This window comes from Punica granatum, chromosome 5 (assembly GCF_007655135.1).
Source record: "Punica granatum isolate Tunisia-2019 chromosome 5, ASM765513v2, whole genome shotgun sequence".
Classification (NCBI taxonomy): domain Eukaryota; kingdom Viridiplantae; phylum Streptophyta; class Magnoliopsida; order Myrtales; family Lythraceae; genus Punica; species Punica granatum.
Window position 1 is genome coordinate 13,417,416 of NC_045131.1, and position 11,243 is coordinate 13,428,658.

Here is an 11,243-nt window from a genome sequence, read left to right on the forward strand (position 1 = left end):
ACTCATTAATGAGTAATAGTTAAAACAACTATTCTAATAATGAAAATAAAAATAAAAAATAGATTTTAAATTTAAGATTGTGAGAAAGTGACCTTTTTAAGGTAGAATATTTGTTAGAAAAAGATTTAGCAATTCATCATGTTAATATATTTTCAAATTAATTATTAGTAAAAAGAATAGAAATAAAAAGGAGTATTTGAAAAAAAGTAATTTCATAATTAAGAAAAAATATTGGATTTTAATATGGGATATATTAGACAAGTATATGAGAATAAATTTTTTTCATAATTTTCCCTTTTAATTACAGTCTTGATATTAACGTCAAATACACTTAATGTTGTTGATTTTTTATTAAACTTTCATCATTAAATAATAATTTTTTGTTAAAATTTAAAATAAGTTTCTAAATATTCTACCACATTATTATAAACTCAAAATTTATAGTCAACTTGCGAAAAGTTTAACTAATATTGGATTACTTATCACAAGTCAAATTCTATTTTATAAAATTTTCTCCCTCTCAATTTCATAATAAAAAAATCGCAAATTGATAAGTAACATTAAAGAAAATATATTCCATTAGGGAAAAAACAAAAAATAAATTTCAAAATTTAAGATTATGAGAAAGTAATTTTTAAATTAGAATATCTGTAAAAAAAAATTTAATTAAAACTCAATAAATCAAAGTAATTCATTTAGGTAAATTTTAAAAGTTATTCCAGATGATTCAATGACTTTGAATTTTTAACTTATTCAAATCATGTTTAATATTTATTTACAATTTAAATTAGGAACGATTCATAAATGAAAAATACGAAATAATAAAAAGTAAATATAAGTAAAAGATATGAAAACCATCAATTCTTGCCCCAAGAAAATAATATCACCAAAACAATAAAGAATGCTAAACAATTATTTATCTTCTTAAGAACATAACATGCTTGACATATTGATAGTACTTAATATTAAGTGATAATATATAAATAATAACTATAAATTAGAAAATTTTCATTTGTATATTATAATATATATTCTAGAGGTATATTTCATAATTTATTTCTATGTGATTATCGATTGCTTACCCTAATATTTAGAATTAATGACTACCTTATACATTTACTATTTCTGATTATTATAACAAAGTTTCTTCCGGAAGACAATTAATTTTATAAAAAATTGCATATAAAAATAAATATTATGATTTTCTTTTTCTTCAACCCTTAGATCGATAATATTGTTCCTTTTGTATTAATTATTACTTCTATAGATGGAGGACTTTATTGGTAAAAGAACATTCTTGTTAATCTAAATTATAACTATTAAGGGTGTTCGGGTCCGGGTATTCTATTTTTTTCACGATATTCGGACCCTATACTATTGAGTAATGGAATCGGAACCTGTATTATATCACAAGTTTCGGATACTCTGTTAAAACCTGTAAATTTTTTTGTCTCACTAAATAAAACCGAAAATATCTCATCTGTTATCAGTAATAACACAAAATAGAATATCGACAGAAATTTAGATTAATCAACAATACATCAACAAAGAGTAATATATCTCATCAATCAATTCACAAAACTAAACATTCGTAATACCATCAAGCATCATCGAGGACACACTGAGGTCGTCGGAGCAAAGCTGCTGATGATAAGGAATGCGAAACTTCCACCGAGAGAGAGAGAAAGAGAGAAACAAAGACAGAGACATAGAGATAGAGAGGGGAAGAAGGTAAAGTAAAAGAGAGAAATATATCTGAATATAATTAAGAGAAATTATTATCGGGTCTACGTATCGGTTCCGGTTCTGGGTACCCTATATGCAGAAACCAAAACCGAAACTTATTTTCACTAGTTTCTTATTTTAATATTCAGACTCTACTATATTTTCAATATGAGCTATCAGAGGTTCCAGGCCCTACTTTAACGGGTAGGGTCCGACCAATTCCGGGTATATTCGGTATCTGTGCACACCCCTAATGACTGTATAGATATGATAAGTTTTTTAAATAATAATTAATCTTTGTTGAGACCAAGACATAACATTAATGTAAATAAATGATGTCCAGTGAGACTCTGGGAAGCAATAAAAAAATATCTTAAATAAATCTAAAAGTAAAAATAAATCATAGGCAACTAGGGGTGACCGGTTCCGGATATTCTGTATTTTTCACGATACTCGGACCCTATCTTGTAAGGGACAGTTTCTAAGATTTTGGAATCGGATCATACCCTATTGAATCATGGATTCGAAACCTGTATTATATCATAGGTTTCGGGTACCCTGTTGGAACTTGTAAATTTTTTTCTCTCGCTAAATAAAACCGAAAATATCACATACATAATCAGTAATCACGCCAAATAGAATATCAACAAAATTTAGATTAATTCACAAAAAAAATAATGTCTCATCAATCCATCGATAAAATTAAACATCTATAATACGATCCCACGCAACAAAGTGCCTCTGTTCTGATTCATTAGAGGAGACGGTAACTTTACTCTTTCATCTTTTTTTTAATAAATAACCAATTCCGGGTATCTTGTAAGTAGGAATCGGAATCGATTTTCACGGGTTCCTGATTTTAATACTCGGAACCTACTCTATTTTTAATACGAGCTACCCGGACCATATCTTAACGGGTAGGTTCCGATCGGTTCCGAGTATATCCAGTACCCGTGCACACCCTACAAGCAACATGCAAATTTCTATGCTAATTGATATTGAACTCCCTGAATACAAAGTTTTTTCTTTAATGAAAATATATACGAAATTAAATAAGGTAAAAGATGAAACCAAATGAGAATATCAATTAGGTAAAGTTTAGAAAAAACGCACTTAAATTGAGTGATATTCTCTATAAAATCATGAATTTATAATTTTTTTTCCATCACAATAGTTAAAAAAAATTATCATGAGGTTATTCATCTATTTTTTATTAAGACAAGCAAAATTTTGAAGCACTTCATCCTGTCCTTTGCTCCTCTTCCGATCGGAGTCCTCTGTCCCTCTCTCTCTCTCTCGGTGGGATGGCCGGTGGCGGCCACCATCACAACCACCACCAGCGGCCCTCCTCCCACACCACCAGACCCTCCTTTCCCCACTCCTCCTCCTCCTCCTCCTCTTACCGCAAATCGAATCACAACCCCCCGGCGCAGCAGTCGCACCCGCGTCTGCCCTCCGACCTCAAGAGACCCGCCGACTCCAAACCCTCCCCCGCTGCCCATCCCGTCGCCAAACCCTCTCCTAGGCCCGGCCCGTCCCCCAGACCACCCTTCGCCGCTGGCCCCTCCAGCCCCCATCCCCCGACCTTCCCCGACCCCATGGCAGCTCTCGGCCCCCCACCACCGCCGTCGTATGGTTTCCATATGCTGGATCGCCGCACCATCGTCCTCGCTGACGGCAGTGTCCGGTCTTACTTCGCCCTCCCTCTCGACTACCAGGACTTTCCCAACCGGTTCCTCCCTCCACGGCCTGAGCTCGGTATGCCACAGGACTACTGGAGCTCCCTTGGGCTCGACTCGGGCAGGCCCAGGCCATCGGATGGCCCTGGGAAGCGGAAGTTTGGGGATGACCGGGCTATGGAACACCCAGACAGGAAAAGACACCAGCTTGCCGGCCCGAGCAGGGATGGGGGTGAGCCGTTCCCATTTTCTCGAGACGGGAAGTACCCGAGTGGAAATGCGAGGTTAAAGCACCTCGATGTCGATCAGAGGGAGCTTAAAAAGGCATTCTTGCACTTTGTGAAAGCGCTTAATGAGAACCCTCACCAGAAAAAGAATTACTTGGAGAACGGGAGGAGTGGATTCCTTAAATGTGTTGCCTGTAGCAGGTTTGATCCATTCATCAGGCTATTATATGCGATTTTCCTGTTGGTAGTTCGCTCTTTAATATTGATTGCTTGGAGGCTGTTTTGATGCTGGTGATCATATTATTTCGAATTAATAGATGGGTATAATCTGTTACTGGAAGAACTTAAATTTTCGCCTGGGATGTTGTTGTTGATACCAATGCGAAGTATTGTTTTGTGATTACTCCGTAAGTGTCGTGTGGTTCTCGCAGCTTTTGGTGTTGCTGGCTGCTAAGGCAGGTCTGAATCTAGACTTCTCTGAATTGAGCTAATACGGAAAAATTCTGCAAGTCCCTTATAGTTTCATTTCTGGCATGTGGACGGGCGGTGTCCGTTGCTTCACCCACTTGGAAATATGATGCTAGCTTGTATGTATATAAAGTATAGGCAATCATTTGGCAGTCATTGCTCTGAAGTTCTCTTTAGTCATAGCCATAAAGCTTTTTTTATGCTCGCATTTACTAGCTTCTTATTATGTGCCAATACTGCAGTAAGAGTAGGGGCTTTGGCAAGTCTGGGACGACATTTTGCACAATTTGGCTGTTCCTGCATTACTTTGTCCGGCATAGCAATATCAATGTGTCTTGAGATTGTCTTGTACGTAAATGAGTTGTCAGTGGGGTTTTCCCACTGCTTATTTTTTTGAAGTAGATTGTGATAGGCTTCTTCTCTAGTGGCCCGTTTGTTGCAGTGGAATGTTTCTCAAATAAATGGCATACATATTGTAAAATGTTCAATTGCATTCCCGTTCCACTTTAACATGCCAAATGGGCCTCTGGTTTCTTCTGTTCCTTTCTGGCTTTTTTACACAGTGCTGGTTAACTGCTAGATTTTTTGCTCCCAGCTACTTCAACAAGCTATAGATGTACAAGCTCAATGGTAGTAATTGTGTTTTATATTGGACATAAAATTTAAGCTGATGTATATTTTGCATTTTGGCGGTCCATGATCTTTGTTGGTAGCAATGGCATTTATTTGTTGGATTAACCATTTGTTTACTGTTATTTGTTCACATATTTTTCTTCCCAATACATTAGTATTATGATGGAGCAAGATGTTTACTGACTGGATCTGAAGATATCAAGACTCAAACTGGCCAATGGGCTTAATTTCCTGCTCATTTCATAGTTTTGATGTCCTGAGCACCTCTACATACGATTCTTTAGTCTCAGACGGCCTTATTGAGTGAATTCTGAGAGTTAAGTTGCCTCTTTGTTATGATTAGATTTATCTATTTTAAATATCCATGGATTTTTGACAGCTGCCCCATGCAATCACATGAGAGAGAGCTGACGTGATATGTAACCTTCGGTACATGAAATTACCTTAAATTGCTTGGCAAAGTTTCCAATTATGCACAGCCATGAATCGATTTTCCTCCACTTTGTCTCAAAACCCCTCTGTCCTCCTAGATTAGTGGTTATGACATTATGTTGTGCGTCTGTGTGAGGGCAAGATTGTGTCAGTGCATGTGTATTAGTGTTATGTAATGTAGCCTCCTGCATCAGGATGACACATCATGCTTTGAAGTAGCACATGCAGATAAATGCAGATGAGTAACAAGCCATGTAAGAAGGGATAATGTACTTGACCTATAGATGCTTAACTAGTTATGTAGTAGTAGTTTTCATTCCCCATCTATATATTTAACCGTATGAGTTGAAATTGTGCCCTTTCTAAAACTTATGTTAGCAAACAAACTTAAGCTTTAGGTTTTTTGATCTTACTGAGGATGGAAGCTTGTTACCTGCTATCAATTGTCCTGTGTTCTAGATTCCCTAATGGTTCGCTGGTAGCTATCATTAGTTTGTGGCCAAGTAATCTCAACTCTAGTTGATTTCATTGGCGAAAGGTAATCTTCTTTTAGTAAGTGTCCATTGGCATATAGTGCCATAAATCTCTCTTGCTCTTTTGAGAAGTTTGGGTGTTAATGGGAATTTTTTTGCTTTCAAAACTATGTTATAAAGATCTAGTCAGTGGAAAGCACGTGGTACTCCTGGCGCTTGGTATGATTGCTTTAATGATAGATATTCTGAAGGGAATTGCCTAAATGATGATTCCCTTAATCGCATCCACTGAATATATGCATGCAATCTCTAGGGGAATATATCCTTTTGGAGACACCTTTGTTGGTAGCTCACTAACAATGAGCATGAGCTTAATAAGTATCTTTACCCCCCATCAAGTTTATTGTGGTATATTCTCTTTGCTTCTCACAAAAATTGAAGTCTCATTATAGTTCAGTATGTTTCTATTTATGTTTTTAGGTGTGCAATATTTGTACAGAGAATACTGGTAGATCTTAGTGTTTCTACAGTATGCCTATCAATGTTAATTGGTAGAAAACCGTCGATATCACCATCAAAGACAAGTGGTTTTGTACATTCTTTCTGTCCCTCTCTATCCACTGCACACGCGGGGGCACCACTTATTCGTAGTCAATCCCGAGCTAATGGAAAACACCACAATCCCATGATACACGAGTCCATGTGCCTGCAAATGTTTGTGACCTCAATTAGGGCTACATGCACTGATTGGGATTTGAATGCATGACCTCTAGCATTTTTCGGCATGCTTGTTTCTAATCATTGGGGGTTGGCTATTCCCCTGCACACCCCAATCCCCAGAGATTGAATGATTTTCGATGGTGTGCTAAGTTTTGTGAACCGTGATATCTGTTTCTATAGTAGGGTTGGGTCTGTGCTGGTGCTCGCATATAATAATAGCTTCAATTGTTTATTTTACTTGCTGTAGTGATAACTTGAAGCCCTTATAGATTTCGTGTTGATTGGTTCATAGCTGACATTGGGTTACACTACATCTTGTTTACTGTAAGGCTAATCAGTTATTTGAATTGTCTTTCTATCTCTGGGTGTTTCTGACTGTCAGCCGAGGATCTGGGTTGACTTGGTTTTCATAGCTTTATTAGTTGTTGAGTAATTTAATGTTGGTCCATCTTTGTCGCTTTGAGAATAAGAGAGGAAAAGTAAGTCCTTTACCAATGATAGATTAATTGATTAAGCAAGTGATTAAAATTTAGTTAGAAGTTTATCATGAGGAAAATTGAATGGGAGCGAGAGAGAGAGAGAGGGAGAAGATAAGGGAAAATCTACTTACTAAGTCAGGAACCATTTATTGAGCCAGTAAATGGGAATTGACATAATCAAATAATCATATGTGATTATTTGACTTAATCTCATAATATTTCTTCTCATCTTCACTTTTCCTCCTTGCCCATTCAATTCTTTCTTTATCAAATTTGTAATAAAATACTACCTGACCTTTTAGCACTTCATCAATTAAGTCTTATTAAATACCGCCTAACTCTCCTTTTAAATTCTTAATGAAGTGTGATTGCTTCCACTTAATGTTTCAAATATACATTTATGTAGATAGTATTTTCCTCTTCTCTTGTCCTAGACGCGTCTTCTTTCAGATCGTCTGGTCTGATGTAATGTTACTATCAAATTATAACATGAGTTGAATTAGTTGGGATTATCTCTTGCTTTGTAAAGCATAATTATGGGTGAGTGATTGAATATTGTGTTGGCTCTATCTCTCGTTCCACCAACTACGGTGCCAAAGCCTGCTTTCTTAGTAAAAAGTTGAACAGAAATATAGATGATGGAAGGGTCTCTGAAGGCCCAGATCTATATTATTAGATCCTAAGTGGAAAATTTAACGGAATTGCCTCATTAGTTTGCCTCTACTGTGCTACATAAAAGCTACTATGATTTGGTTCCTATTGAAAAACTTGAGTGCCTATAGGGAACCTATCCTTTTCAAAATATGGAATTGGAATATTTAAGAGATGCATTTACGGCTGTTTCTTGATAACCTTCTGCACTAGCAGTATTTACATTCTCAAATTACTGAACTTTCATCTTGTTGAGATGACCATAGTCATATGCATGGATTGGTGTATTTGCCTTTGTGTTCACAGTTATTGCTTATAATGATGCAAGACAACCTGAGGAGTTATTTTTCAATTCCTCTTAAATGGTAATACAGGTCCTCCAAAGATTTTCCTGACACGCATAGTCTTGTCTTACACACTTACAACTCAGACAATGCCGATTCTCTTGTGGATCACTTGGGGTTGCATAAAGCTCTTTGTGTCTTAATGGGTTGGAACTACTCGAAACCTCCTGATAACTCAAGGATGTATCAGTCATTATCCGCTAGTGAAGCAGCAGCTAATCAGGAGGATCTCATCATGTGGCCTCCCACAGTGATTATTCATAATACAATTACAGGGAAGGGTAAAGAAGGGCGCATGGAAGGTTTGGGGATCAAAGCGATGGATAATATAGTTAGAGGTATATTATGCAGCCAGTTATGCTTTATCATTTTTTATGGTTCTTATGTTCCATAATATTTACTGTCTGGTGTCTATATTTCCACTGAGGCAATTTCTTTCTTGCTTTGCTAATTTTTGTTCTTTGAGTCAGAGCCCTTATCTAGCAGGATATCTATGGGATATGACCAGGGATAGTTGGATGAAGTTTTGAAAGGTCTCATTCTTTTGATATTGAAAGTCTAAGGTTTGGATTACACTTAAGGAGTGAAACTATGATATTAAACATTGACATCATATTATCAGGAGAAAATTTCTGGAAGATGTTACATATAATTTACAGTGTGACAAAGAATGTGCAGAAAAGCTTCCAGTTATTTCCATTACGTAATTGATATTGATTGAATTGATTCTATGAACTGATGTATGAGCTTTCTCAGTTAAAAGGACAAGGGGAAATGAAATCAGGAGAACAATGTTCTGGTCTTCCTCCCTATTCTTTTTTCTTATGGGCAATTCTACCCTAAGTAGGAGAACTTATCATGGATTTATGTTGAAACAGCTTTCTAAGTTACAAGAGCACAGGTGCATGTTTTCCTGATAGATTGAAGTCCACTATTAGTCTTTCTATGATTTGTTCTGGCCTTTATGGTTGTTTGGGTTTCTATGACTCTGGAAATTTCCTCCTTTACTCCACACCCAGTCCCATGATCTGTAGCTTTGCTTTAGAATTTGTTTTTAGAACTCTAATTCAGTGCTTGCATCTGGGTGTAATTGGGTACCACAAATGAGATCAATGGAAACAGAATCAATAGTTTTCCTTAGTATGTATAATAGGATCTCTCCTTGCTGAGTAGATCGGTACCAGAAGTGAGATCATTAGCAAGCGCAGCAATAACTTTTACTGGTATGCATTATTTAGTATCTCCACTTGGTAATGTCTACCTTCTAGAAATAGTTTGTTCCATTATTCTTCGACCATTGTGAACTGTTAAGCATTTCCTAGTTTTCATCCAGAGATGCATCTGAATTTGTTGGATAGGTGGTAACGAGTCATTGTTATCTTCCATTAGCATGAGGTTAGGATTTAGTTCTCAAATAAATAATTGATTTTAATGTTTTGACCAAATACTGGGATCTCATCTTAAAACGGCTGCATCTTTGGGCATTTATGATGCTGCAGTTTGGGTTAATTTTAGGTGATAAGATGTGGTGGATAGTGCTGTCTGACTTGCTGGCTCTCAATATTCATTCTAGTCATGTCTAAAGATGACTTTAGGATTAAGTGCTCCTTCACAGGGAAATGCAGTGCCTTGGCAGTTGAAGAATATACAATTTTGTAGAATGGCTTGGTCAGCAGAGATCATCATCTATATGTTCCAAGATGAAATAATCATCATAAGTTCATCCAGATATATCCATATCAGAGCATTTTAAATGGTCCAGCTGAATTCCATATGGTTTATACATAAAAGTATATAAATCTTTTCTTGAATGTGTGTATATGGGGTTCAGAGAAATCTTGCCAATGAGCATTATCAACATTTTAAGGGGCAAATAGAAATTTGTTTAAGCTTCATCTATATATTGTTTGCTACTATTCGGATTTCAGAAACTGATTTTCTCAATCTTTTAAGGGACAATCCACTAGACATAGCAATATAGCATGATTTTTTTGTATAACATGGGAGATGGTTGGCCATTTTGGGAGTAGAGGCAAGTTATTCTTGATTAGTATTTCTTCAGAGAAAAATTCATCTGGCTGTGAGTTCTCACACCAAAGGGTACCTTCAAGTCGATTGTCTCAAATTGCCAAAAACTATGTTCATCTCTTCAAATAATTTCTTAGATGTCTAAAAATGGAAAAATTGTGTTCCTATTTTCAGATGATTTCTAGATTTGAGCATCATTGGAGGTTAAGATTGAGAGACCCCTGAAATTTTATTTCTCGGTAAAAAGTGATGCAACTTTTATGCCTCTCAAATGTTAGCAGATTGTCCAAGTCCTCTCCACAATTTCACATTGTCTCCCCTTATTTGCTCCTCCAAGGTCCTCTATCTAATTCAGGATCCTGATCTCTTTTGTGGTTATGGCCCTAATGACTCCTCCTGATAGGATCTCCCTTTAATGTTGCTATTATGGAAATCAGTCCTATAGGAGTTCTGCCATCCCCAGTGATTTCAACCTGAGATTTGTGATCTTTGTTTTAACGTTCCTTTCACTCATTGTTAATGATTTCCAGAACTTGGATTTCCGGGTGGCAAGTCAAAGTCCTTGTACGGAAGAGACGGCCTCCTAGGTATCACTCTCATTAAGTTTGCTGCCAACGAATCAGGCCTCAGAGAGGCCATGAAGCTAGCAGAACATTTTGAGAAGGAGAATCATGGGCGCAAGGGCTGGGCCCGCCTACATCCTGTGACTTTGGGCAAGGACGATGAGAGCAACCCAAACCTCGTCAGAGTGGACGGGAGAACAGGAGATAAAAGGAGGATCTTTTACGGTTATCTTGGAATAGTAGCTGACTTGGATAAGTTGGACTTTGATACAAGAAAGAAGGTCACAATAGAGAGTCGAGAGGACCATCTTTCTTCATAGTATCTATTTGGATAGCAAAACAAGGTATTCTTCATTTTCTTTTCCGTGATTTAGCCAAAGAATGTGTTAACCCCTTTGTTTTCATAGAAGATTATTTCATAGTGCTTGGTTTAGATGAAATATTATTTCTTTCCACCTGATGATGGTTGTCGATATTAAGTGGCTTTCAGCATGTTATTTTTTTATTTTTTATTTTTTCCCCTTTGGGTAGTAGAGTATCTTATTTGGATGCCAAGCTGCTTTGCCTTTAGGCTTGTTGTCCGAGTTATGCGTATGAAACCTCTCGAAATATATAAGAGAAAATGCATGTGGTAGAATTTAGTGGGAGAAAAAAAATGAAAAAGAAAAATGATAAGAGAGAAGTCTTCCTTCTCTCCCCTTGGGACTTTGTGGCTTTCTTCTAAGTTTTAAACTATAGATATAAATATATACGCGTATATATCGAAGCGAGGGTATGGCAGCGTGGCCGTAGTTAATATGTATAAACAAATTTTTATTATA

The 11,243-nt window shown here is 36.5% G+C and overlaps 1 protein-coding gene across 1 annotated transcript; it reads left to right on the forward strand.

The window, feature by feature from the left end:
• The first annotated feature begins 2,949 nt into the window (after positions 1 to 2,949).
• LOC116207589 lies at positions 2,950 to 10,977 on the forward strand. Its single transcript, XM_031540601.1, has 3 exons — positions 2,950 to 3,832; positions 7,862 to 8,169; positions 10,390 to 10,977. Exons 1-3 carry the CDS (start codon positions 3,030 to 3,032, stop codon positions 10,740 to 10,742), a joined length of 1,464 nt encoding a protein of 487 aa, XP_031396461.1. The 5' UTR covers positions 2,950 to 3,029; the 3' UTR covers positions 10,743 to 10,977.
• The last annotated feature ends 266 nt before the right edge of the window (positions 10,978 to 11,243 follow it).

What these genes read in the sequence shown, in the direction of transcription:
- LOC116207589 (XM_031540601.1), top strand. Translation starts at nt 3,030, where the DNA reads ATGGCCGGTGGCGGCCACCATCACAACCACCACCAGCGGCCCTCCTCC. An exon ending in AAATGTGTTGCCTGTAGCAG is followed by an intron (nt 3,833 to 7,861) that starts GTTTGATCCATT and finishes ATGGTAATACAG; the next exon opens with GTCCTCCAAAGATTTTCCTG. An exon ending in GATGGATAATATAGTTAGAG is followed by an intron (nt 8,170 to 10,389) that starts GTATATTATGCA and finishes AATGATTTCCAG; the next exon opens with AACTTGGATTTCCGGGTGGC.